The 27,464-nt window shown below is 44.1% G+C and overlaps 2 protein-coding genes across 9 annotated transcripts; both read right to left on the bottom strand.

Annotated features, from left to right (window-relative positions):
- Window positions 1-1,711: 1,711 nt before the first annotated feature.
- On the bottom strand, window positions 1,712-27,440 carry LOC121548345 (ceramide synthase 2). 8 transcript variants are annotated; one of them, XM_045224996.1, is made up of 12 exons: window positions 27,323-27,440; window positions 27,134-27,223; window positions 16,962-17,144; window positions 15,145-15,262; window positions 11,491-11,609; window positions 11,338-11,395; window positions 10,757-10,807; window positions 8,749-8,841; window positions 8,079-8,207; window positions 7,618-7,724; window positions 6,669-6,822; window positions 1,712-1,914 (listed from the first exon to the last, which is right to left on the bottom strand). In XM_045224996.1, exons 2-12 carry the CDS (start codon window positions 27,157-27,159, stop codon window positions 1,726-1,728), a joined length of 1,227 nt encoding a protein of 408 aa, XP_045080931.1. In that variant the 5' UTR covers window positions 27,160-27,223; window positions 27,323-27,440; the 3' UTR covers window positions 1,712-1,725. The 8 variants fall into 8 exon arrangements, with proteins under 8 accessions (XP_045080931.1, XP_045080938.1, XP_045080933.1 ...); XM_045225003.1 differs by lacking the exon at window positions 27,323-27,440 and adding an exon at window positions 22,037-22,122 and having other exon boundaries at window positions 27,134-27,179; XM_045224998.1 differs by lacking the exons at window positions 27,134-27,223; window positions 27,323-27,440 and adding exons at window positions 22,037-22,122; window positions 22,260-22,791.
- Window positions 23,483-27,125, bottom strand: LOC121561528 (protein Lines homolog 1). The gene is made up of 3 exons (XM_045225004.1): window positions 25,742-27,125; window positions 24,909-25,092; window positions 23,483-24,241 (listed from the first exon to the last, which is right to left on the bottom strand). The coding sequence occupies exons 1-3, from the start codon at window positions 26,004-26,006 to the stop codon at window positions 24,121-24,123; spliced, it is 570 nt and encodes a 189-aa protein (XP_045080939.1). The 5' UTR covers window positions 26,007-27,125; the 3' UTR covers window positions 23,483-24,120.
- Window positions 27,441-27,464: the final 24 nt, after the last annotated feature.

Raw genomic sequence — 27,464 nt, 5'->3', positions numbered from 1 at the left:
AACAGATAGCATGGCTTTTGAGGATCTCAGGATGTTCTGTACAGATCCATGTGAATCTCTATAGTATATGGCTCAGTTCCTGTTAACACATTGCACCTACTTCAATATGATCTTAACACCTTATAAATGTGTTGGGTTGTATAAATCTGATGAACAGGATAGATTTGATTTGAACCAGTAGAAAGATGAGTGACACACACACACACACACGGTGCTAGTCAAAGACAGGTTTATTACAGTACATAAAACACACTACACTAGACAGTTATAGTTTCAAGTTTCAAGGTTACATGCACAAGTACAGTGAAATGCCGTTCTTGCGAGCTCTAGTTACAGTGGGATGTTCATTATAACATCCTAATCGTTATCTTTAAGAAACCAAACTAGACCGTATAAATGTGTTTCCATATTTGGGGGAAGATGTGCAAATTAAAAACAGACATACAAATACTAACCTATGTGTTTTACACATCACCGTGAGTGACTCCTAAATGTTCTACAGTGCTTCATTAAAACAGTGTAACATAACCTTGTTTCAATGTTACGTAAAAGTTTCTTCAGCATTCTGAATGACATAGGATTTTTCCTCTGGCTCACACGTTTTCATACAATCATATGATTAAATACTACATCAAATAAATGTTACACTTGTAAAATACAGACCATAGTTACTGTATGGATCAATCAATTAGCAAAATATTGGCATGTTGTTTTTAAGAAATATGAAGAAATGTACATAAAGTACTAAAAAGTGTTGATTGTATTCAATAAAAATGCTTGTGGCAAGACATGAAAGGGATGAGAGGAGATGACGAACATGTAAAATGAGAGAGAGAGAGAGAAGAAGAGAGGAAGAAGAAGAGAGAGAAGGAGAGAAGAAGAGAGTGAGAAGAAGAGATAGAAGAAGAGAGAAGAAGAGGGAGTAGGAGAGAAGAAGAGAGGGAGTAGGAGAGAGAGAGACGAAGAGAGTAGGGGAGAGGAAGAAGAGAGAGAAGAAGAGAGGGAGAAGAAGAGAGAGAAGAAGCGAGAGAGAAGAAGAGAGAAGAAGAGAGAGAGTAGGAGAGAAGAGAGGGAGTAGGAGAGAGAGAAGAAGAGAGAGAAGAAGAAGAAAGGAGGAGTCCATTGTGATATAGGCTCTCATTCATCACCTGGTTGTCCATAACTAACCCCCATAGCCAGCAGAGGTTGAAATAAAACATGTAGGCCGCTAGTGAATGAACGCAGCCCATAAACTATAAACCCTAGCCAGGCCTTGATGGATGAAGGGCTCAAGCGGAGCGGCCGCCTGGCACCGTTTTACGACGTGCTTGCGCACCACCTTTCTGCAACAATACTGAACAGATGAAATATGACAATGAACAAAAACACAAGGGTTTTAGTGTTTTGGGTTTTCTGGTCTTTATCTCGTTGCTGTCTGAGGAGGGTTCCATGTGAAACTGTGCCATCGTCAACATTGTTTTCCTTGAAGATGAGAGGAGTTGGGACGTGGAAGAAACTACAGGCCAAGAGAAACGGTCTCTTTCTGTTTGTGAAGTACTTCTTTTTTTACTAGACTACACTCCAAATTCCAGAGTCAGAAATCTAAATCTAAATGTTTGTCTGATTGTTGTCGTTTTTCCATATGGGATGGAATCTGTTTTGTGTTGTTCTAGCTTCTCCTATGACCTTGATCCCGCCCCTCCCTGCCTTTGGTGCAGGGCTCCGGCAATCACGACACGAGCTGGGTCAGTAAACAGTCTTTGATGAGCAGACATTCTCTGAGAGAGATAAGTGTCTGAAGCAGCCGTTGTTGCCCTCCTTTGTGCCCACTCCAGATCCGTTGCCATAACGATACCTGCCCTCCTCTTTTTCCTCTTCAGTCAGACTGCTTCCTTCACCATCATCCTCTTCATCACTTCTTTCATCTCTGGTCATCTGGAGTCATGAGAGAGACAGAGAGACAGATAGAGAGAGAGAAATCTATTAATGGTCCTAAAAACAATGTACTCAGAACATACAGCAAGATTCCTCTTTCTACCTCAGAGACCATCATTATCTCTAACACAGTAGTTCCCAAAGTTGGCCGCCTTCGATCAATCAAAACCACCTGGAGTTTAATCCATGGTAGGTCAGGTCAGTCTTTCAGGCTTACCAATATAGGCTCTATTCTCTCTCCTTGAGCCGTCTGACCGTTCTGAGTCACACTGTGCTCTCCACCAATATAATTATGTTAGGCACAATGCTAAATCCCCAATAATTAGGTTCCAATGGCAACCCACTGTTGCCTTGTGACCTCGTGGGGGTTGAGTAATTGCCTCTGGCACCTTGGCTGTTTTCTGCCATTGCCGTAGCTGACAGGGATCAAGCACCTTGCCAAGCCCAACACACTTACACACACACACACACACATGCACACACTCGCACACACATGCACACACTTGCACAATGTTCTAACTGCCCAGTCAGTAAGTCTACATTCACAGAATGAGAACAATGAAACAATAAAACAAGCTAGATTCTAGACCACATTGACAGAGAACAGACACTGTAGTCATCTGACAGAACAGACACTGTAGTCATCTGACAGAGAACAGACACTGTAGTCATCTGACAGAGAACAGACACTGTAGTCATCTGACAGAGAACAGACACTGTAGTCATCTGACAGAGAACAGACACTGTAGTCATCTGACAGAGAACAGACACTGTAGTCATCTGACAGAGAACAGACACTGTAGTCATCTGGCAGAGAACAGACACTGTAGTCATCTGACAGAGAACAGACACTGGTGGAGTCATCTGACAGAGAACAGACACTGTAGTCATCTGACAGAGAAGAGACACTGGTGGTCATCTGACAGAGAACAGACACTGTAGTCATCTGACAGAGAACAGACACTGGTGTAGTCATCTGACAGAGAACAGACACTGGTGGAGTCATCTGACAGAGAACAGACACTGGTGGAGTCATCTGACAGAGAACAGACACTGGTGGAGTCATCTGACAGAGAACAGACACTGTAGTCATCTGACAGAGAACAGACACTGGTGGAGTCATCTGACAGAGAACAGACACTGGTGGAGTCATCTGACAGAGAACAGACACTGTAGTCATCTGACAGAGAACAGACACAGTAGTCATCTGACACAGAACAGACACTGCAGTCATCTGACAGAGAACAGACATTGGTGGAGTCATCTGACAGAGAACAGACACTGGTGGCTCATCAAGAGAACAGACACCCCCCCTCCTCTCTCTCTGTGGATGACTTCGTCAACCACTTTGAAAAGAAGGTTGACGACATCCGATCCTCGTTTGTTAAGTCTAATGACACTGCTGGTCCTGCTCACACTGCCCTACCCTATGCTTTGACTTCTTTCTCCCCTCTCTCTCCAGATAAAATCCTGCGACTTGTGACTGCAGGCCGCCCAACAACCTGCCCGCTTGACCCCATCCCCTCCTCTCTTCTCCAGACCATCTCCGGTGACCTTCTCCCCTACCTCACCTCGCTGATCAACTCATCCTTGACCGCTGGCCATGTCCCTTCCGTCTTCAAGAGAGCGAGAGTTGCTCCCCTTCTCAAAAAACCAACACTCGACCCCACTGATGTCAACAACTACAGACCAGTATCCCTTCTTTCTTTCCTTTCCAAAACTATTGAGCGTGCCGTCTTTAGCCAACTCTCTTGCTATCTCTCTCAGAATGACCTTCTTGATCCAAACCAATCAGGTTTCAGGACTGGTCATTCAACTGAGACTGCTCTTCTCTGTGTCACGGAGGCTCTCCGCACTGCTAAAGCTAACTCTCTCTCCTCTGCTCTTGTCCTTCTAGACCTGTCTGCTGCCTTTGATACGGTGAACCATCAGATCCTCCTCTCCACCCTCTCCGAGCTGGGCATCTCCGGCGCGGCTCACTCCTGGATTGCGTCCTACCTGACCGGTCGCTCCTACCAAGTGGCGTGGCGAGAAGCTGTCTCCGCACCACGTGCTCTCACCACTGGTGTCCCCAGGGCTCAGTTCTAGGCCCTCTCCTTTTCTCCCTATACACCAAGTCACTTGGCTCTGTCATATCCTCACACGGCCTCTCCTATCATTGCTACGCTGACGATACACAACTAATCTTCTCCTTTCCCCTTCTGATAACCAGGTGGCGAATCGCATCTCTGCATGTCTGGCAGACATATCAGTATGGATGACGGATCACCACCTCAAGCTGAACCCTGGCAAGACGGAGCTGCTCTTCCTCCCGGGGAAGGACTGCCCGTTCCATGATCTCGCCATCACGGTTGACAACTCCGTTGTGTCCTCCTCCCAGAGTGCGAAGAGCCTTGGCGTGACCCTGGACAACACCCTGTCGTTCTCCGCTAACATCAAGGCGGTGACCCGCTCCTGCAGGTTCATGCTCTACAACATTCGGAGAGTACGACCCTGCCTTACACAGGAAGCGGCACAGGTCCTAATCCAGGCACTTGTCATCTCCCCGTCTGGATTACTGCAACTCGCTGTTGGCTGGCCTCCCTGCATGTGCCATTAAACCCCTACAACTCATCCAGAATGCCGCAGCCCGTCTGGTGTTCAACCTTCCCAAGTTCTCTCACGTCACCCCCTCCTCCGCACACTCCACTGGCTTCCAGTTGAAGCTCGCATCCGTTACAAGACCATGGTGCTTGCCTTTGGAGCAGCGAGGGAACGGCACCTCTGTACCTTCGGGCTCTGATCAGTCCCTACACCCAAACGAGGGCATTGCGTTCATCCACCTCTGGCCTGCTGGCTCCCCTTCCTCTGCGGAAGCATAGTTCCCGCTCAGCCCAGTCAAAACTGTTCACACACACACACACACAGCGGAGTCGCTCACCACCTTCCGGAGACATTTGAAACCCCACCTCTTTAAGGAATACCTGGGATAGGATAAAGTAATCATTCTACCCCCCCCACAGCGGAGTCACTCACCACCTTCCGGAGACATTTGAAACCCCACCTCTTTAAGGAATACCTGGGATAGGGATAAAGTAATCCTTCTACCCCCCCCACACACAGCGGAGTCGCTCACCACCTTCCGGAGACATTTGAAACCCCACCTCTTTAAGGAATACCTGGGATAGGATAAAGTAATCCTTCTACCCCCCCCCCCAAAAAAAAATTTGTAAAGTGGTTATCCCACTGGCTATAGGGTGAATGCATCAATTTGTGAGTCGCTCTGGACAAGAGCGTCTGCTAAATGACGTAAATGTGCCCTTGAGCAAGGCACTTAACCCTAATTGCTCCTGTAAGTCGCTCTGGATAAGAGCGTCTGCTAAATGACTAAAATGTAATGTAAATGTAAAATCTGACAGAGAACAGACACTGTAGTCATCTGACAGAGAACAGACACAGTAGTCATCTGACACAGAACAGACACTGTAGTCATCTGACAGAGAACAGACTATTATTCTACAATGTAGAAAATAGTAAAAATAAAGAAACCCTCTGGAATGAGTAGGTGTGTCCAACCTTTTGACTGGTACTATGTGCTGTATAGGATGGTGTGTAGAGACATTAATATATCTATAGAAAAGGTGTGTACAGCAGTAGCTATATAGGATGGTTTTTCACTGATCTACCCCAGTACTAGTACACCTGTTTCATCTGGTCAACTAATCATCAACCTCTGGTCAACTAATCATCAACCTCTGGTCAACTAATCATCAACCTCTGGTCAACTAATCATCAACCTCTGGTCAACTAATCATCAACCTCGGGTCAACTAATCATCAACCTCTGGTCAACTAATCATCAAGCTCTGGTCAACTAATCATCAACCTCGGGTCAACTAATCATCAACCTCGGGTCAACTAATCATCAACCTCGGGTCAACTAATCATCAAGCTCTGGTCAACTAATCATCAACCTCTGGTCAACTAATCATCAACCTCTGGTCAACTAATCATCAAGTTGGTATTCTGTCAATTTGTAAGTACCATCACAGTCATAGCAAGTTCATGTTGAGTCAATAAAGTAGTTATCAGCAAAGTCAGTGCTAGTAGGAAAATACTTGTCAATACTTGATTTATTTAAGGTACGCTTTGAAGAGGTAGGGTTTCAGACGTTTTCGGAAGATAGGCAGGGACTCTGCTGTTCTAGCTTCAGGGGGAGGCTGGTTCCACCAATGGGCTGCCAGGACTGAGAAGAGCTTTGACTGGGCTGAGTGGTAGCTGACCCCCCTGTAGGTCATTCCACTTATTTGACTTATCCCAAAACCAGCAAGCCTAATTCCAACTAATCAAAGGCTTGATGATTAGTTGACCAGATAATAATAATAATAATAATAATATGCCATTTAGCAGACGCTTTTATCCAAAGCGACTTACAGTCATGCGTGCATACATTATTTATTTTTTGTGTATGGGTGGTCCCGGGGATCGAACCCACTACCTTGGCGTTACAAGCGCCGTGCTCTACCAGCTGAGCTACAGAGGACCACAGATGAAAACAGGTATGCTAGTACTGGGGTAGATCAGTGGAAGACCACCTGTTTATGGAAGTGGAACGACTGGGGGTACTCAGAGAGACGGTTTGGGAACCACTGGTTTGAGTGTCAGACTGGTATGATTCAGGCCTGCTTTAAGTGGTGACTTTGTGACCAAATGATGGACGTCATAAAGGGAATGGATGAAGAATGTAAAAAAAACACTGACAAAAAGATGACTCACTTTGCCGAAGAGGAACTTCTTGACCATTCTCAGGATGAGGTAGGCCCAGAAGATGTGTAGGAACAGGAGGACCAGCAGCATCACATTGAAGAAGTAGTATCCAAAGAACGGGGGGTACTGGAGGGTGGGGTACACCCATGTACAGTGGATCAGCCTGGAATTACAGAAACAATACAAACAATGATGATGATGATGAAGATGGTGCATTTTACTCTGTTAAACATGTAAACTTGTTCTGGGTGGTGTTCAGTGTGGATGGAAGGACGTGAAGCAGAGGCAGTATAACCAATAAGAATCCAATAAGGCTCTTTTTCCTATTCAAAATGTTTAGCTTTTCATGCCTACTAATCACAAGCCGTTGTGAAGGAAAATAATGGCTAACCTTTGCTTTACAGGGCTTTATCATTATTGAAATAACCAGGTAAATACTATGGAACTATCTGTAGCTTTTCACCTTTCGTTCTCATTCAATTCAAATGAATTGTTGTCTGACTCAGGAAAGATGAATCAGTTGCAGAAACACTGGGTCGTATTCAATAGGCACCAGACTGAAACAGGAAGGGACAACCTGAACCTGACCAAACATAAACCTTCTTTCTTTTTTATTTATTTGTGACTACAGAGCAGGGGGGGAAATAATTAAAATATGTGGGGGGAAAAAAGAAAGGTTTGTTTATTTTCTCTGCAGAGAACAGAACATTATGTTTTGTACTCTCGCAAAGCTCAACGTCTCTTTGTTTGGCCTTTCAGAGTGAAATGAGATGGTTGATTGTTTCTAACAGGAGAGACAGACAGAACATAATTCAATAAATATTGGCTTCTGTATCACTGAGCGCTCACGAGACAAAGACATTCACCTGACAATTACTCCTCCTGTGCGCCAACTGGTAAACATATAATAGAGAGCGACACACACACACACACAACTAGGGCTTGTCAGTTGCCTTACCAGAATGGGAAGATGATCAGTCGGGTTACCATGAACACAATAGCAAACACCACAAAGAGACTGTTGCAGGTTCTCTCCCATTTGGCGTAGTTAAACAACTTGGCAGACTGGGGTAGGAGAGAGAAAACCACGCAATGAGTCTCCCCGCTATCATACTGCACAGCTCAATCTATGGGTGTCTTCTAAATGGCACCCTATTCACTTCAGTGCACTACTTTTGTCAGGAGCCCTACGTTTAACAGGGGTCCATTTGGGACGTAACCGTTGCTTTGGATTAAAGTGTCTGCCACAGACACACACACACACACACACACACACACACACACACACACACACACACACACACACACACACACACACACACACACACACACACACACACACACACACACACACACACACGCCCACACAGGCCCACACAGGCCCACAGGCCCACACACACACTCCATGTGGTAGCAGACCTCTAGTAAGACGTCGGAGGCATCGTGAATGAGCATCACCAGGGTTCCTATGCGGATGTAGTTGACACACCAAGAGAAGGACAGCAGTGTCAGGGTGGCCAAATGGTGGATGATCTGTTCCTTAAAGTCCTAGAGGAGACAACACAACGCACAACAAAGATCATCACCTGTTGTTGTTGTTGTTTCTGTTGGCACTGTTGTTATCCTACTACGTGTCCTCAAAATGACCTGATAGTGTTACATGCATAACTCAGCAGGCAGATGGACAATGTCAGGCATGTTGGACCAACTAATAAAACGGCTAATCGTGTGTGTCATATAGTGGAAATGATAATGAACTGTAATTGCTTATGAGGAGCCAACTGCAATTTACTATTTATTAAAAATACTTTGTTGATTTCCTGATATGGTCATTTCTACACACTTTGTACTTTTCATCTCCATAAGACATTTAATGCCTCGCTGGCCAGAGGTGGCAGGCCGCCATTTAATTAGAACTGGAGTAGGGGAACTCGTGAGAAAGCAGAGCTTTAGTACCGCTTTTGTTTTTCCATCTTATGAGAAGCAGGTAAACGGGTTAGAGTGGAAGATAATGCAGGGGTATGCGAAAGAAAGCAGAGCTTGAGAAAAGCCATAGGGGCTGGCAGGGACTGGGATCCCCGACTCTCACCTTCCTCTTGACATCAAAGGTGACTCTGAAGAGAAGAGAACCATAGAAGCTCATCTCCAGCATGTAGTACCAGTACTGAGAATCCAGCATAGTCTAGACAGAGACAGAGACAGAGAGAGAGAGACAGAGACAGAGACAGAGAACAGAGAGAGAGGGAGACAGAGAGAGGAGACAGAGAGAGACAGAGAGGGAAAGATAATGAGATGTGTGTAGAGAGAGGGAGAGATAAACACCAGTAACAGGTAACATGATCCTACAGTGCCATGAATGAATCACAGTCCCACAGAATGGACTCAAAACAAAGAGCTCTCCAAAGCCCTTCTCCTTTGTCTGAGTGTTTGCATCAGAAATGGCACCCTATTCCCTATATAGTGCAAAGGGCTCTGTTCAAAAGTAGTGCACTAAATAGTGAATAGGGTGCCATTTCGGAGGGAGACAGTGTCTCTAGCTGGGGCAAAGAAATCAGGGGTTGTATAGCTATCAAGCATCTTAGAGTAGAAGTGCTGATTTAAGATCAGTTTAGCCTTTTAGATCACAATGAAAAAAAACACATGGATAGAGGGGACCTGATCCTAGATCAGCACTCCTATTTAGAGACCCTTGACACATACGGCCCCAGAGCTACATGGTGATTTACACTCCGCTATTTCACCTGGTTTTACTTAGCAACTACATGGTTAAAATTATAATTGCATAATAATTAGTCTACCTAATAACCACTTTTTATTTTGGGGGATTCATCAACATGAGCCCTTCTAAGTAGGCCTACAACTTGGATACCAGGTAGTTACCAACTGTGTTGAATTCTTTGTTGCAAATACGATCACACACAGCACATCCAACATCTCTCTATAAACTATGTCTTCATCCCAAATGACACCCTAGTCCTAATGTAGTGCACTACGTTTGACCAGGGCCCATATGGGGCGCCATCTGGGACGTGGCCTGTATCTACTTAGATCTGCTTTAAACCCCAAACAACATTGTTAGGTGTGGAGCCTGATCAAACATTATCCTAGCCTCGCCGTTCCAGTTTGGGTGATATCATCATTCCTTTGATTAGGACCTGGCACCCAGTAACGATTGAACAGCAATCTAAACCATACACACATTCCCCCACATGTTAAAAATAAATCAAGTAAATTAAAAAAAAATAGTCTCACAACTAAATATGGACCTGTGTGTGTATGTGTGTGTGTTTTGGACCTGAGAATAAGTATTAGACAAGTTTTATATGTTTTATTTGTGAGCAAATTCGTAAATCTGGACATTGCGTGAAAATGTTAGCCAAGAGTTGAGGCTGTTCAAGTATGATGTGTTGTTGTTCTTCCTGGTTAGTTCTACTGGTGTGGAGACACATTAGAAGAGTAAAGGGAGAGTGAGAGCTCTTAGAAATCTCTCTGGTAAATCACCAGTAGTGCTGAGCTATTAATTATTTATTTTTTTTACAACTAATTGACGAACGTTGGTTCAATTATTTGAATGTATTCTGTGAGCTCAATGTGAAGTGTCTCTATAGAGAAATCAGATCAAGCCTGTTGGGAGTTGTAGTTTCCAACCCACCAATATTCTATATGCCTCCTTGTCCGGTCGGTGTGGGCAGAGATCTGTATATAATGACAAGATGCTCATGTCTCCGCCCTAACAATGGGAGCCGTTGTCCCAAAGGCAGGAAGACAGGTGACAAGCTTAGGTCCAAAATAAGCCCCCAAAATATGTTATGAAAGTAAAGTATTGTGAATAATAAGCCGTAATAGGCCGTCGCTACCATCATGGGACTGTTATTCATTGTTTTATTCTGTGTTGTTTCAGCATTCAATCCACATAATGCATACATTTTTATGTTTCAAAAATCTAACCGAAAAAATCAGATCATTTTTTAAATAATCAAACCGAAACCGAACTGACCTCAAAAAGCACTAATCGCTCAGCAGTAGGCCTAATGACCAGAACACACACGTGTCCACACTCACACACATATACACGATACGCACGCATACATACACACCTGTTTAGGAAATCTGTTCCACACTTCCCGTGTGTCATAAAACCATTCTTTCTGAAATACAAAAAGCAAAGGAAAAACATGCAGTGAAATCTTTAAAGAACATTACAGGACAATCTCATCACGATGCTTTCAATTTAAACTGTTTGTACAGGCATTGGCTAGAGGCCTACAGGCACTTGCTGAAGCCATCACCAAAGCTCATCTCTCTGTCCTCTCCTCTCCTCTTCCCCCTCTCCCCTCCTTCACTTCAGGGCAGAATGACTGAAGAGAAGTTCTCAATTTCAGCTCAGCTCAGATAATATTTTTATCCAGCAATTGAGTCTTCCATTTTGACCTCCTCCCTGCTTTTACCCGGGACAACCTGTTAAAGTTCTACTTTGATTATGTCCATTTTTTATGTATAACATATCATAAAGTGTTAGTAGGAATTTGTAGCCGGTGCGTGTTTTTTTGGTACTGAATGTAACAGAGTTAAAATACTGTAACCTCACTCCACAACTTGACATCTCTCGACACACGCCGAATTGCTAGCTTGTAAAGACTTGTGTTTGTGAAGCAGAGGATCACTAGGGTATACTCACATCATACAGGGACATAACTCCTCCAATTAACGCCAACAGATAGAACACAAACCTCCAACTGCAAGACAGACAGACAGGGGAAGGTGAAAATGTGGCATAAGCATTCTATCTCACACACGTGCTCAAGCACACACACCATTACACCCGTTTTACCTAGCCTCTCTGAACTTCTTCAGAACTCCGGGACGATCCTGGTTTCTTCTCTTTCTGAACCAGCGCTCCACCTGCCTAACGGACCAGCCGCTCTTCTTAGACAGACCATCTATAACTGCCTGGGAGACGTACACACACACACACACACACACAGAGTTCAGAGCCAAGTGTGTTTGATTAGCGCCAGCTGCCAGCTAAACAGAGGACTACTAACCCTTATGTGGACGGCTACTAAGTTGACTTTAATAAGTTGGGGTGCATCAGACGTCACCAAATTCGCTATAGCTTTTACCGTTGGAAAAGCATTCCAGGTGAAGCCGGTTGAGAGAATGCCAAAAGTGTGCAAAGCTGTCATCAAGGCAAAGGGTGGCTATTTGAAGAATCTCAAATCTCAAATATATTTTGATTTGTTTAACACTTTTTTGGTTACTACACGATTCCATATGTGTTATTTAATAGTTTTGATGTCTTCACTATTATTCTACAATGTAAAAAATAGTACAATTAAAGAAAAACCCTTGAATGAGTAGGCGTGTCCAAACTTTGACTGGTAAAATATTCAGACCCTTTACTCAGTACTTTGTTGAAGCACCTTTGGCAGCGATTACAGCCTCGAGTTTTCTTGGGTATGATGCTACAAGCTTAGCACACCTGTATTTGGGGCGTTTCTCCCATTCTTCTCTCAAGCTCTGTCAGGTTGGATGGAGAGCGTCGCTGCAAAGCTATTTTCAGGTTTCTCCAGAGATGTTCGATCGGGTTCAAATCCGGGCTCTGGCTGGGCCACTCAAGGACATTCAGAGACTTGTCCCGAAGCCACTCCTGCGTTGTCTTGGCTGTGTACTTACGGTCATTGTCCTGTTGGAAGGTGAACCTTCGCCCCAGTCTGAGGTCCTGAGCGCTCAAAGATCTCTCTGTACTGTGCTCCGTTCATCTTTCCCTCGATCCTGACTAGTTTCCCCAGAAGCTGCCGCTGAAAAACATCCCCACAGCATGTTGCCGCCACCACCATGCTTCACCGTAGGGATGGTGCCAGGTTTCCTCCATACGTGACGCTTGGCATTCAGGCCAAAGAGTTCAATCTTGGTTTCATCAGACCAGAGAATCTTGTTTCTCATAGTCTGAGAGTCCTTTAGGTGCCTTTTGGCAAACTCCAAGCAGCCTGTCATGTGCCTTTTACTGAGGAGTGGCTTCCGTCTGGCCACTCTACCATAAAGGCCTGATTGGTGGAGTGCTGCAGAGATGGTTGTCCTTCTAGAAGGTTCTCCCATCTCCACAGAGGAACTCTGGTCACCTCCCTGACCAAGGCCATTCTCCCCCGATTGCTCAGTTTGGCCGGGTGGCCAGCTCTAGGAAGAGTCTTGTTGGTTCCAAACTTCTTCCATTTAAGAACGATGGAGGCCACTGTTTTCTTGGGGACCTTCAATGCTGCAGAAATGTTTTGGTACCCTTCCCCAGATCTGTGCCTTGACACAATCCTGCCTCGGAGCTCTATGGACAATTCCTTCAACCTCATGGCTTGGTTTTTGCTCTGGCATGCACTGTCAACTGTGGGACCTTAAATAGACAGGTGTGTGCCTTTCCAAATCATGTCCAATCGATTGAATTTACCACATGTGGACTCCAATCAAGTTGTAGAAACATCTCAAGGATGATCAATGGAAACAGGATGCACCGGAGCTCAATTTCGAGTCTCATAGCAAAGGGTCTGAATACTTATGTAAATAAGGTATTTATGTTTTTTAACTTTAATAAATTTGCAAACATTTCTAAAAACCTGTTTTTGATTTGTCATTATGCAGTATTGCGTGTAGATTGATGAGGAAAATGTTTTATTTAATCAATTTTAGAATAAGGCTGTAACGTAACAAAATGTGGAAAAGTCAAGGGGTCTGAATACTTTCCCAATGCACTGTGTGTATGTTACTACCCCTGACTGAGCCAGAATGGCCTATCCTATACCTGTAGCATCTGGACATACAAGTACACCCCCTGGACAGGTGAACTAACTTGAATGCAACCAAATTAACTTGAATTTATATCGCAGGGCCATACCCCAAATCCATCTCCTTAATGCTGACTCCCTAGCGGAGAGACATCAGGAAATATTTGTATTCTTTGGTATGACTAGACCAGGGATCAAATCCCCAACCTTCCAATCTCAGGGCCGACACTCTAACCACAAGGCCACTGAGTTGGTCAGAGCATCAGATGGGGTAAAACCAATTTAGCAGAAGACCTAATCCATGTATATTCTCAAAACAACAGCTGTTTGTCTCCTGACACTAGCCATCAGACCTGGGTTCACAAAATATTAGTTTTCTTTTGAATAATTGAGTGTTAACTAGGCTTGCAAATATCTGGTAATTATTTGTATTTATTTTTCTGAAACCGAGTTGGAAGACTCCAGGGATCAGGAGGAATCCAGAATCCTCCAACCATGATTTCAGGAAAACCTGGGAATTTGGGGTTGATTGATTGAGTTTGACTAGCATTAGTCTTTGATTGAGCTTGACCAGAGTGCCGGATGGGCAGGGGTTTGACCAGAGTGCCGGATGGCAGGGTTTGACCAGAGTGCCTGGGGGGTTTGACCAGAGTGCCAGATGGGCAGGGTTTGACCAGAGTGCCATTTTACCAGACCAGTGGTTTACAGAGTCATGCAGGGTTTGACCAGTGACCGAGTGCCAGATGGGCAGGGTTTGACCAGAGTGCCAGATGGGCAGGGTTTGTACTATTCAGGCTATTAGAATGTATTTAATCTCATAGTGTAATGACGTTTGATATTGACACTAATAATCAGGTCTACATGTAAAAGGTGTAAATGTGATTTGTAATATTGACACTGTAGGGTTAATACCTGGCCAGGGGTTCTGGAGTGGGAGAGGTAGTAGGTTAATACCTGGCCAGGGGTTCTGGAGTGGGAGAGGTAGTAGGTTAATACCTGGCCAGGGGTTCTGGAGTGGGAGAGGTAGTAGGTTAATACCTGGCCAGGGGTTCTGGAGTGGGAGAGGTAGTAGGTTAATACCTGGCCAGGGGTTCTGGAGTGGGAGAGGTAGTAGGTTAATACCTGGCCAGGGGTTCTGGAGTGGGAGAGGTAGTAGGGTTAATACCTGGCCAGGGGTTCTGGAGTGGGAGAGGTAGTAGGTTAATACCTGACCAGGGGTTCTGGAGTGGGAGAGGTAGTAGGTTAATACCTGGCCAGGGGTTCTGGAGTGGGAGCGGTAGTAGGTTAATACCTGGCCAGGGGTTCTGGAGTGGGAGAGGTAGTAGGTTAATACCTGACCAGGGGTTCTGGAGTGGGAGAGGTAGTAGGTTAATACCTGGCCAGGGGTTCTGGAGTGGGAGAGGTAGTAGGTTAATACCTGGCCAGGGGTTCTGGAATGGGAGAGGTAGTAGGTTAATACCTGGCCAGGGGTTCTGGAGTGGGAGAGGTAGTAGGTTAATACCTGGCCAGGGGTTCTGGAGTGGGAGCGGTAGTAGGTTAATACCTGGCCAGGGGTTCTGGAGTGGGAGCGGTAGTAGGTTAATACCTGGCCAGGGGGTTCTGGAGTGGGAGAGGTAGTAGGTTAATACCTGGCCAGGGGTTCTGGAGTGGGAGAGGTAGTAGGTTAATACCTGGCCAGGGGTTCTGGAGTGGGAGAGGTAGTAGGTTAATACCTGGCCAGGGGTTCTGGAGTGGGAGCGGTAGTAGAGCTCCAGGATAGGGTTGTCTGCTACTCTCAGTCTGGCCTTCTCCCGGATCCCCACTGAGGTGGCTAGAGGCGTGGCTATCAACCTGGGGGACAACATACAGATGCGGTCAAATATATTGGACTTTACAATGGAGCAGAATGTTCCCTTTTTTTCTTTTCAAAACCGGTTGAATTTTTTACCTTGTTTTTACCTTATATGCACATGCAAGTCACCACAGGTGAGATGAACTACACACTAAATGAGAATCATTGCCTCCAACCAAATTAACTTGAATTTTGAATAATTTAGTCCAAGCCATTCTTTTGAGAAAAATCTCAATTTCATTTTTGATGTTGTAAATCAAACAAATACACCTGTAACACCAGAAGTATTTTCAATAACAACTTATTTCTGAAGAAATAGTGAATCATGCAAGGGTGCCAATATATCTGACCGCATTTCTAATGGTGAGACTAGAGTGATCCTCTAGACTTAAATACACACACACACACACACACACAAGTGCACATGCTCACAAACACATATGCACTATGCACACACACACATAGACAAGCACATGCGAGGGGATAAAGACACACACACACACTCACACACACTCACACACAGTACCAAAGCAGGTGAAATTGTAACTTAATATCTACTTCCCTGTAGCAACCTATAAAAGGGGCTTTTCTGTTCAGCGAGCTCTCCTTTCAAACTGGTATCTGATGAGAGGGAATTCTACAGTGTAGGGGGACAGTGAGGTAGAGGTTTGATCTAAACATGGTTTAGTAGTATATGAACAGTACAGAGTACGAGCCGGTTCTCTGGACACAGCATAGTCCTGGACTAGAAACCATTTCAACGGAAAATCTCCATTGAACAAACTATAATATTATACAGGGCTGTGAAAAAAGTATTTTGCCCCATTTCTAATTTTCTCTACTTTTGCATATTTTTTTTGTACTGAATGTTATCAGCTCTTCAACCAAAACCAAGATAAAGGGAACCTGAGTGAACAAATAACACAACAATTACATACTTATTTAATTTATTTCATAAACATAATGGGTCCCATTATGTCTGGCAAAAACCAAACACGGCATTCCACAGTAAGAACCTGTGGTGGTAGTTTGATGGTTTGGGGATGCTTTGCTGCCTCAGAACCTGGACCACTTGCCTTAATAGAATGAATCATGAATTCTGCTCTGTATCAGAGAATTCTACAGATGTTGCTGAGTTAAAGCAGTTCTGCATGGAAGAGTGGGTAAAAATTCCTATACAGCGACGTGAGAGACTGATCAACAACTACAGGAAGCGTTTGGTTGCAGTCATTGCAGCTAAAGGTGGCACAACCAGTTATTGAATGTAAGGGGGCAATTACTTTTTCACACCGGGGAATTGGGTGTTGCTTAACTTTTTTAATTAAATCAATAAAATAAGCATAAATCTTTTGTGTTATTTGTAAACTCAGGTTCCCTTTATCTAATATTAGGTTTTGGTTGAAGATCTGATAACATTCAGCATCAAAAATATGTAAAAATAGAGAAAATCAGAAAGGGGCCAAATACTTTTCCACGGCTCTGTAGATACCATTTAGTAAGACACTTTTATCCAAAGCCACTTACAGTCATGCATGCATACATTTTACGTATGGGTGGTCCCGAAATCGAACCCTCAATCCTGGCAATGCAAGCGCCATGCTCTACTAACTGAGCCATACAGGACTACAGGAAAACATGTTTCTTAGTCAAGGCTTAAACTTTGTCCGGGAAACTGCCCCTATATGTCAGCCAGCTCACCTTTCGAACAGGTATCTGACCAGTAGGAAGGCTATGGCATAAGGCAACGTCACATAGAGGTCAGAGGCTTTGGCGTAGACATGTCCATCTCGGTCCTCTAGGTCCACCCAGGTCAGGTTGACAGGCAGCCAGATGCGGTCCCACCAGATCCACTCGTATAGGGTGTCAATCATCCTGACAACACTGGGGTGGGAGAGGAGGGTTACGTTAGAAAACACGTGTCAATAGGTATCACATGTTGTCAAACAGAGGAGGCTGGTGAGGGGAGGACGGCTCATAGTAATGGCTGAAATGGTGTGAATGGAATGCTTACAAACACATGGAACAAGTGTTGGATACCATTCCATTTATTCCGTTCCAGCCATACTATGCTCTCCTCCTCTGATTTAAAGTGCCACCAGCCACCACTGTTATCAAGTGAGGCCTGATGAAGACCTAAAGTAAAGTGGAAACGATGTCGCCAATAAAACACATGGGAGCAAGATTGCAGTGTGCAGTATCTTTCAATCATTTGCTGAATATATGTTTTTATATCCAGCACCTCAAAAACATTGTTTACATGCAATCATTGTACCATCTAAAACGCTGTGAAATATATTTTCGAATTTTTAACAGTTTGAAGCTGGTGTACGAAACACAAAGCGCAAAAAGGAAACTTAAAGAGAGGAAGCAGAGAAATAGTGCACATGGAATGGATTCACCACTTATCAGAATTGCTTCAATGACAATGACAGATCTGTATGAAAAATGTATGCACTCACTAAACTGTAAGTTGCTCTGGATAAGAGCGTCTGCTAAATGACTAAAATGTAAAATGTAAATGTATAACTCACATTTTTATCTGAATTCTGTCGGGTCGGCACAAAGCTACATACTGCAGCTTTAACCATTTTTTGAAGCAACACAGTGTTTGTTTACAAGTACACAGTTTACAAACAACAGAGTAAAACAAACAAGTTTATATTTTGGGTTCTGATGGGGGTTCGGCAGTTGAACTAAGCTAATAAGGCATTTATAAAAGTTATATTCTTTAAGAAACAATGTGTATATATCATTAATTTAAGTCCAGAAATGGAAGTATCAAATCACAGATTGCCCCTTAAAGATGGAATCCGCAGTAGGGGAAACAGAGCCACTGTCTGCCCCACGGCTGCTGTTATTGTTTGTTTTGTCAACAAGAGGTGAGTAGTGTCGCCCAAAGTGGTAAAACAAATTGCAGTACACTATTCTGCTGTTCTATTGCGCGTGCATTGATGTCCAAGACAAAAACTGTGTTCATTGTTCTTTTTGTTCTAATTACAAACTGACCTGGCAATTTAACCAATAAGGATTCCATTTTTAAGAGGAAGGGTTGAACTTACAATTGGGTAACAGAGCAAGGTAAAGTAGCCAGTCTTTATTTTCATGTACTTTATTTATGAACCAGATAACCAGGAATTGATCATGATATATTGCTCATAAATCGCTAGTTCCAGATGTCAAGAGTGCATTCATTCACTATCAGTCAGATTTGATACCATTTTACAACATGAGGCGATGAGTTCATTGGACACCAGTCCTGTAGGTCATGTAGATAGTGTGGGTGTGTATAGCCTAGGTCACTCCAGTAAAGTGCACATCCAGTTCTTTATTTCCAATACAAATATTGACACAATGGCCTTCACCCCTTTCTCACAATGCTTCCCCACACCTAGTCCAACACACACACACACACACACACACACGTCAGCAGAGAAAACATCACTGGCAGTGGTAGTCAATGGAATCCAGGGCTGTAGCCTAGCAACATATCCCAGTAAATCACGGACTACTCTTTTTTTCTTTGTAGTTTTTTCTAAACCGAGGTCAGAGTTGAAACAGATCCCAACCACTAGTGGTCCAGTCATGGTTAAAGAGTTATAGAGTTCTTCGACTCCCAGGTGGCAGTGAGGACATACAGCAGGGTTCCCCAAAGGGTGGTTTTATTTATTTATTGTTGGACATAAGACTGTAAAAACACCTGGAAATGAGCTCCAAGTGATTTACATTTTGGAAATCTGTTCCCAAGTATTCCCATGCGTCATAGAGAGACGTGACGTATACAAACGTAAGCAAGGTTTGAAATGACTATGTCTTAGTGAAATATTATATCTGTTTGGGCTTTTGGGGGTCAATTTACAGTCTACAAATTATTTGTAATAATGTTCCGGCCCCCCAACCATCCACTCAATAAATAAATAGTCCCGCGGCTGAATCTCGTTGACTGATTTATGTGAAGGGAAAACACACTACTACTGAATACTGTCAACAACATCAATAGGGGGCCTCTATGGCCCTGGGCAGATTCTGATGACACACACACACACACACACACAGACACACAGACACACAGACACACAGACACACAGACACACAGACACACAGACACACAGACACACGCCACTAAACGAGTGCAGACTATTTATTATTCTTGTCATTTAGTCTTTCACTCTTGTGTGTGTGTGTGTGTGTGTGTGAGAGAGAGAGTGAGAGACTCGTTGCCCCCATGGGGACCCTTTTGATGACATCACTGCTGATGTCAGCACATCCCGGGGCTCTCTGCAGTGTTCTGGGGAGTCAGAGCACGACTCAGCACATTTCACTGCCCCGCAAAAACACAACAACAACGCCACATCACAATGACTTCGCGGAGACAATGGAACCACCAACCAAACACATCTACAGTTTGAAATGGAACAACAAAACAACCTTTTAACCACATAAATCAAATACTAGTTCAATTGCTGTGGTCTGATGGACAATGTCCTTTCTAGTAATTATATGTCTATGCGTTTAACCTTATCTTGCACTGATTACACATCTGTGACGCAATTGCTTTGTGATTCAAAGATAATATTATGGCACCAAGCGTAATGTATACTGGCGCTACCTAGCCTGAGCACCTGTATGTTTCTTTGTTTTACTACATCAGATACAAACGACCTATCAAGCACCTGTTCTATCAAACACCTGTCTATCAAACACCTGTCTATCAAACACCTGTCTATCAAACACCTGTTCTATCAAACACCTGTCTATCAAACACCTAAACAGCAATAAGTCCAACTGAGCCGTGTTAGTATGCCACTGCAATGTACAGTATGTATTATGTTGAGGATGCAATGTACAGTGTTTATTTTGTATACAGCAGTACTGTGTGTCTAAGACAATTTTCACATGGGGAACATTACAATGTATCCTTTACTAGCACCCATGGTAGACAACCTAGTCTCGTCGGACTGGTCCATAGAGCGATGAGCAGTGTGCATCAGTGGTGTACTGCCAGAACACCGCTGATAAGGAAGATATTTTGTATTGTTAGCATTCTGATGTTGAAGATTATCTGGGGATTCAGACATTCAGTCAATGAAGAACATGACAAAGCACACCCTGTCTGCAAATTGTAAGGGGAGGTTCCTTTCTCTCTCTCCCTCTGGTCTCTCTGTTTCTTTCTCTCTCTCCCTCTGGTCTCTCTGTTTCTTTCTCTCTCTCCCTCTGGTCTCTCTGTTTCTTTCTCTCTCTCCCTCTGGTCCCTCTGGTCTCTCTCTGTTTCTTTCTCTCTCCTTCTGGTCTCTCTGTTTCTTTCTCTCTCCCTCTGGTCTCTCTCTGTTTCTTTCTCTCTCTCCCTCTGGTCTCTCTCTGTTTCTTTCTCTCTATCCCTCTGGTCTCTCTGTTTCTTTCTCTCTCTCCCTCTGGTCTCTCTCTGTTTCTTTCTCTCTCTCCCTCTGGTCTCTGTTTCTTTCTCTCTATCCCTCTGGCCTCTCTCTGTTTCTTTGTCTCTCTCTCCCCCTCTGGTCTCTCTCTGTTTCTTTCTCTCTCTCCCTCTGGTCTCGCTGTTTCTTTCTATCTATCCCTCTGGTCTCTCTGTGTTTCTTTGTCTCTCTCTCCCCCTCTGGTCTCTCTGTTTCTTTCTCTCTCTCCCTCTGGTCTCTCTCTGTTTCTTTCTCTCTCTCCCTGGTCTCTCTCTGTTTCTTTCTCTCTCCCCCTCTGGTCTCTCTCTGTTTCTTTCTCTCTCTCTCTCTCCTTGGTCTCTCTCTGTTTCTTTCTCTCTCTCCCTCTGGTCTCTCTCTATTTCTTTCTCTCTCTCCCTGGTCTCTCTCCGTTTATTTCTCTCTCTCCCTGGTCTCTCTCCGTTTCATTCTCTCTCCCCCTCTGGTCTCTGTCCATCTATTTCTCTCCTCTCTGTGTCTCTCCGCACTCTCTCTCTCTCTCACACACACACGTACAGGGGCACAGGGTTCAACTGTACTGGTATCGTACTTTTTCATCAACTTTCTCAAGCATGAGAAATGTTTGTCGGTAGAGAAGTATAAATGAACTAGGAGTGATTTCTTATCTTTGACGTGCATGATGAGATAAAATACGCACGCAAAAGTGGTACGCAGACTATGACCTAGCGGGAAAATACGTTATACTTGTATACAGAGACATCATTAAGGCAGAACCTAGAACAGACCGTATGCTCAACTCAAAGAGTAGTTTAATGATTGAAAAACAATGGCTCTAATTTATCAAAGATGACCTTTAGATTTTAACCCTGAAAATGACCGTTTGGTCGTTAATTTACAGCTAAGTGCAGAATAGGAGGCCAAAGGTGAAAGGGATGATAAATAGAGTTTTTTCCTCATTCCATACACCCACACACACACCACTAGATATCCCAAAGAACTGTGACTGGCACTGTTAACTGTAAAGCAATCCGTTTCCATGAGTACATGCTCTCCTTAGAGTAAATAAAACCAGTCAAGATTTATCTTTAAACTCTGATTACATTTGGTGAGATTTTTATAGTCCCATTTAAACCAATATGGTAATTACGCTTTGTAGTTAAATGCTGATGACTTCACATGGAATATCCAGCTAGAGTGCCAGAGATCCTTCATAGTTTGAGTTTAGGCCAGTTACAGTACTATAAATCAACCGCGAGAGCGTTCAGAAAAGCCTAGCTGGAGGGTCTCTATACACTTACTGACCTACTAAGAAAACAGAGGGTCTATTCAGTCCCATCCTAACATGGAAGATAGGGCTTAGCTCCTCTAACAGGGGGACACGCTCACCTGAACGAGACGATTTCACATCAACTCCAGTCAACTCCCACCGGTTGCTTCGGACGGCCTCGAGTTGAAACCTGCTCCTCCGTTAACTAGGACAGGTGTAAAACAAAAGAAAATCAGCGATAGCTATTCACATCCCAGGTAGGAGAAGCCCTAGACAACACTACTACAGCACATTCCCTGAAACCATCCAATGAATCCAAGGTCATAGTGAAATATAATATACCACTCAGCTTCCCACCGTTCCACCCTCAGTAGGGAAACCAGGTAAGGTATGTCCTGTCCTCACCCTCAGTATGGAAACCAGGTAAGGTATGTCCTGTCCTCACCCTCAGTAGGGAAACCAGGTAAGGTATGTCCTGTCCTCACCCTCAGTAGGGAAACCAGGTAAGCTATGTCCTGTCCTCACCCTCAGTAGGGAAACCAGGTAAGGTATGTCCTGTCCTCACTCTCAGTAGGGAAACCAGGTAAGCTATGTCCTGTCCTCACTAGAGTGCTGTTGGTGTAATGTTGACTGTGGGAAACCAACAGGCATGACAGTCCCTCCATTCAGCAGGCAGGCTCTCTCTCTCCCTACCTCTCCCTGTCTTTGTTTGACATTCTTGAAAAGGGTCACACCCAGCTCAGGCACAATTGGACAGGAGTTTTTTTCCTTCCCCTCCAGGTACGTTGTCGTAGAGGGACGATAATGGAGAAGTGTCACAACGCAAGACACACCCACAGATAAACAGACAGGCAGACACACAGATAAAGACACACGAGAGAGAGAGAGAGACAGCCCTGCTACCTGCAGCCAGAGGTGCCCTCAGGTGATAATCTGTGGCTTGTTTGCATTGTTCTCCAGACAACGCAGACAGGAGACCAGGAGCTACTCCTTCACACAATAGTCCTTCTAGTAAAGCATAGTAGAGACAGATAGAACGAGGTGAAAACAGGAGTAAGGAAAGAGGAGAGGATCAACAGACAGGTGGGGAAAATAGTGATGTTTTATTGACTTGTTTCAGTGATGTTTGCATGGCCTCAAGGGAGGGAGCCAAAAGCAAATACACATAGTTGAAAGAGGTGTGTGTGTGTTTACTTACAATGGTCATGCAAACAGGACGTGTTGCTTTTAGAATGTCTTTATGATTAAAATGTAGTTGGAAATAAAGGAAACTGTCATCATAATCATCCCTTCATAAACAATGCTTACCTTAAGTTGTCATACAACCACAAGGTCCCCAAAAAGAGCATTCAAATCCATTCACAAATAGGATGCCATGAAAAATAAGTATTAAATAAAAATATAGAGATTTAAGAAATCTAGAAGTCCCTGTTGAAGGATTCCCACAATTCCTGCTTATTCCATCCTGAATCCAGGAACCTTCCAAACGCAATTTAAACTGGGAATTTTGATAAATTTCTAGGAAATGTACCACCCTAAATATAATTACAAATGAGGAGACCAAATGCATTTACCACCACGTAACCTTTATTTCATCATTACGGAGTTCAACGCCGTGAAGAACATCTATTCGCTTCAATCTGTGTCAGCAGTTTCAAGAGCGAGGTGGCATTGTAAGGAAACAGACTCCTCCTCTGTAGTCTAGTCACCACCACTCTGAGTTCTGTCAGACACATAACCGTCCTATCAAAAGTGTGGCTGTTGTGTGTGTGAATGACAGAGTTGCTGTGTAGCCTATCCTGTGTAAGGACTGATGGGAGATCCCTGTCCTCAGTCTCAGACTCCTCTGAGCTGCCGTAGTCCACCAGACGGAGAGGGGGAGGAGAGGCCAGGGTGTTTGCACTCCCTGAAGGCAGACACAGGCTGGGCTGCAGACACTGAGCTGGCTCTGGGTCCACAATGGTGACTGATCCTCCATGATGGCTCGAAGTAGACACGCTTCCACGAGAGACACACAACGACTGTTGGAGTTCCTCTCTCAGGTTGTCCAATAGTTTATCATTTTTCTGGCTAATCTTCCAGCTCAGTTTACACCGGTCCGACCCATCCATCTTCTGACAAACCGTTCGGACCCCTTCCCAGTCGTCCCGGAGGTGTTTTAGATAACGGACAAAGTACTCGAGGAAGCAGGTTTCCGTTGAGATTAGGAAATCGAGGAGAATGCTGTGGTCGAAGGAGATGCTGCGGAGGAGGAAGAGAAAGTGGCAGTGGGGGGTTTCCGCCCGACGACACACGCAGCATCAGCATCCAGGTCAGAGGTCACTCTGTAGGAAGACAGACAGAAGAGTCAGACATCTCTAGGACATAATAGGTTTGTTTCCCGGACACAAAATAAGACTAATCTTGGATTTGCTAGCATCTGCATTGAGCATTGTTTTTAGTCCAGTGTCTGGGAAATTGGTCCAATTAGGTTCCCAACCTACTCCTTTATGTGGGTGACTGATCTCAGATAATCAGAGATTTCCAAATCAAAAGGTCAGATTTTCATGAGCAGAATCAAACCAACCCCTGACAAAACTACAATTCAGAATTAATACAAAAGAAAGCCACATTGCCAAAAGACAGTATTTCTATCAGTCAGTGTTTCAGTATTATAAACCAGCCATTCTACTCTTACTGTTCATCAATGTTAGTAGTATTAAAGTGTGTATGAGGTGGTATGGTACCTGTGATGGAGGTATATTACTAGTATTAAAGTGTGTATGAGGTGGTATGGTACCTGTGATGGAGGTATATTACTAGTATTAACGTGTGTATGAGGTGGTATGGTACCTGTGATGGCGGTATATTACTAGTATTAAAGTGTGTATGAGGTGGTATGGTACCTGTGATGGAGGTATATTACTAGTATTAACGTGTGTATGAGGTGGTATGGTACCTGTGATGGCGGTATATTACTAGTATTAACGTGTGTATGAGGTGGTATGGTACCTGTGATGGAGGTATATTAGTAGTAAAGCCTTGGCTGCTTCCATCATGTCGTCGTCCTGCTCTCCAAACACCAAAGACACCCAGCAGCAGGAGTGAGATCCCTGCTTCAGCTGGACCCCACGCTGGCTCAGGAACAACAGCAACGCACTCAAATAGCCATGGATGTCTATGGTGTTACGTACACCTGTGGGACCAGAGAGAAGTGAATGGACGGAGTAGGTAGAAGTTGCCTCGACCCACTGATTCCGGGTCAGATATTTTCACAGCCATAATGGTTAAGGTTCGGATTTGGGTAGGGTAATCTGATTCTAGACCTGCGGTTAGGGGTCCTGAGGAACTTTTACCTTGAGCGAGACAATACAGTGCAATACTGTTATTGCGTGTTATGTGTTGGGAAACACTGCCCCCTATTGTATACATTGTGCAAAGATATTATTATATAAGTTATCGATCCTGTCATCATATGATGTTTTTCTCCTGATTATTTCAGCTTTAGAAATGAGTAATGTTAAAGGTAGACTCAGCGATATGACATAGCTGCAGAAAGTAAACAGCATAGTGGGGTAATTTCCGCAACAACTTCCGCGAGGCTCAACTTCTAACCTGTTTGGGTCCCGTGCCTAGCAGGCTCTAACAGCGTGAAGAGAAAACGTGCACATGCGCAGATACTGTGTGTGAGACTGTGTGAGAGCGGATTCTTGCATGTCGCTCATCTCAATATCCGCGGTGCTGCTCGTGGCAACGTCATTTCACTGAGTCTACCTTTAAAGTAGAATAAACATAGTACCGAGGGTAGGACTGGTTAATAACGTTTATAAATAGTCCATTATTACCTTTCCCCCCAGCGGATTGGATTTTGTATTCCAGTGACTTGAGCACAACCAGACTAACAGCCCTCAGCATCACATGATCGAACTCATCACTGCTCCCGCCACGTAATTGGCCCGTCCCTCCAAAGAAAATGGCCGCGGACTCCACCGGAACACACTGTAACCAATCAGCGTGCACCGCCCGCAACACATCATCAGCCAGCGCAAGAATGTCACTCGTCATGTGATCATCTCCATGCGTTAGGGAGGACGCCTCTCCCAAAGCCATGTCCTCGCCCGCCTTCTGAAGGAGAATCCTCTTTAATAGCAGAAGCACTCGCTTCTTCACAAAGTAGTCGACGTGAGAGTCTACTATCCGCAGTAACGCCGATGCCTGTACGAGGGCGAGCCTTGAGCTCGTGAAACAGACACTGGTGGTGCTTAGTTTGAACCTGGATGCAGTGAGCACTTCCAGTAAGTCTAGGAGGTTACTCAGGGTTGTAGCCCAGTCTGCCGTGTTATTACTGGGGTATGATGCAGAGTCCCCATGGCCCGCTCTCTCTACAGGGACAAGCTGGGAGTAAGCAGAAGTGACAGCTGGGTCGAAAGTGGCAAGAAGTTTCTCCAAAGTCCCTGAGGGGCAAAGAAAGATAATTCCCCACTGTGGCTAAAACCAATGTACATTGAATTTACATGGTAGATGCATAGGTAGGTAGAACACAATTACAATGTAAACACATTCATAGCCACACTGTAGTTACACCGTTCCAGCTTAGTGGCCTAACTATAATAATAATAATAATATAATATGCCATTTAGCAGACGCTTTTATCCAAAGCGACTTACATCATGTGTGCATAAATTTTTACGTATGGGTGGTCTACCATGTAAACACATGGTAAATACATAGGATTTGGCACCAAGTAGAACTTATTTGGAGATAGTGGACAAATAAAACATACATGTTGATACAATTGATGGATGAATTGTGTTTCAATACCAGGTTTATATTCTGATGTTTCTTTTAAAACTGCTTTCAAGACAGTGGTAAGTGACCATGTGCATGCATCCAGTTCGTTGCCAGAGCAAGGGTTCTGGAGCACTTGCAAGCACTTCCATTTCCAAATCTGGTTGACTGTATTCTAGTCAGGAAAAAAGAGAACTGAATGTAAGAATTCACCTGTCAGGAACTGTCCTCATTAAGGAACAATCTGCTTAAATAAAGCCTGGTAGGCCTGTGTGTAAATGTGATTTTACAGGTTCAGGTGACAGATTTGGGTCCTCTAATGTGAGACTGTCTGATGCACACAGAACTTCTAGAGTTACTTGACTAGTATGCAATATAACTTACTTGACTATGCAATACAATACACTCTTAAATCACAAAAAAAACATGAGGACGATTAGCATACTCACAAAGCAATGCAGCTCAAAAATAACATAGGAGGATACACTCTTTGCAGCTAGATGAGACAGCAACCTGTCCTTGCAGCAGACAAGGTGAACCTGTGGGGTGGGGGAACAAAAATTGTAATACTATAAACAAACAAACAAAAAGGACAAGGCAATTATATATTCCAATCATATGCAGGAAACCAAACTCACAAGTTTGGACATGAAATCCATTTCCTGGAATAATACTGTAGAAACATCTTTGAAGTAAAGGCTGGTTTCTTGAGACAGTTGTTGAGATGTCAGCTTGATGCTTATTTTCTCCACCAGGGTCAACACAAGACAAGCCAGTTCA

The sequence above is a fragment of the Coregonus clupeaformis genome, chromosome 15, assembly GCF_020615455.1.
Source record: "Coregonus clupeaformis isolate EN_2021a chromosome 15, ASM2061545v1, whole genome shotgun sequence".
Taxonomy (NCBI): Eukaryota; Metazoa; Chordata; class Actinopteri; order Salmoniformes; family Salmonidae; genus Coregonus; species Coregonus clupeaformis.
Note: the sequence above shows the minus strand (reverse complement) of the source record. Positions and strands in the feature narration are given on the sequence as shown.

What these genes read in the sequence shown, in the direction of transcription:
- LOC121561528 (XM_045225004.1), bottom strand. Translation starts at nt 26,006, where the DNA reads ATGGCTTTGGGAGAGGCGTCCTCCCTAACGCATGGAGATGATCACATG. An exon ending in CCAATCCGCTGGGGGGAAAG is followed by an intron (nt 25,093 to 25,741) that starts GTAATAATGGAC and finishes CTGGTCCCACAG; the next exon opens with GTGTACGTAACACCATAGAC. An exon ending in CTAATATACCTCCATCACAG is followed by an intron (nt 24,242 to 24,908) that starts GTACCATACCAC and finishes GTCTTCCTACAG; the next exon opens with AGTGACCTCTGACCTGGATG.
- LOC121548345 (XM_045224996.1), bottom strand. Translation starts at nt 27,159, where the DNA reads ATGTTATTTTTGAGCTGCATTGCTTT. An exon ending in TTTTTGAGCTGCATTGCTTT is followed by an intron (nt 17,145 to 27,133) that starts GTGAGTATGCTA and finishes CTCCCACCCCAG; the next exon opens with TGTTGTCAGGATGATTGACA. An exon ending in GTCAGATACCTGTTCGAAAG is followed by an intron (nt 15,263 to 16,961) that starts GTGAGCTGGCTG and finishes GTTGTCCCCCAG; the next exon opens with GTTGATAGCCACGCCTCTAG.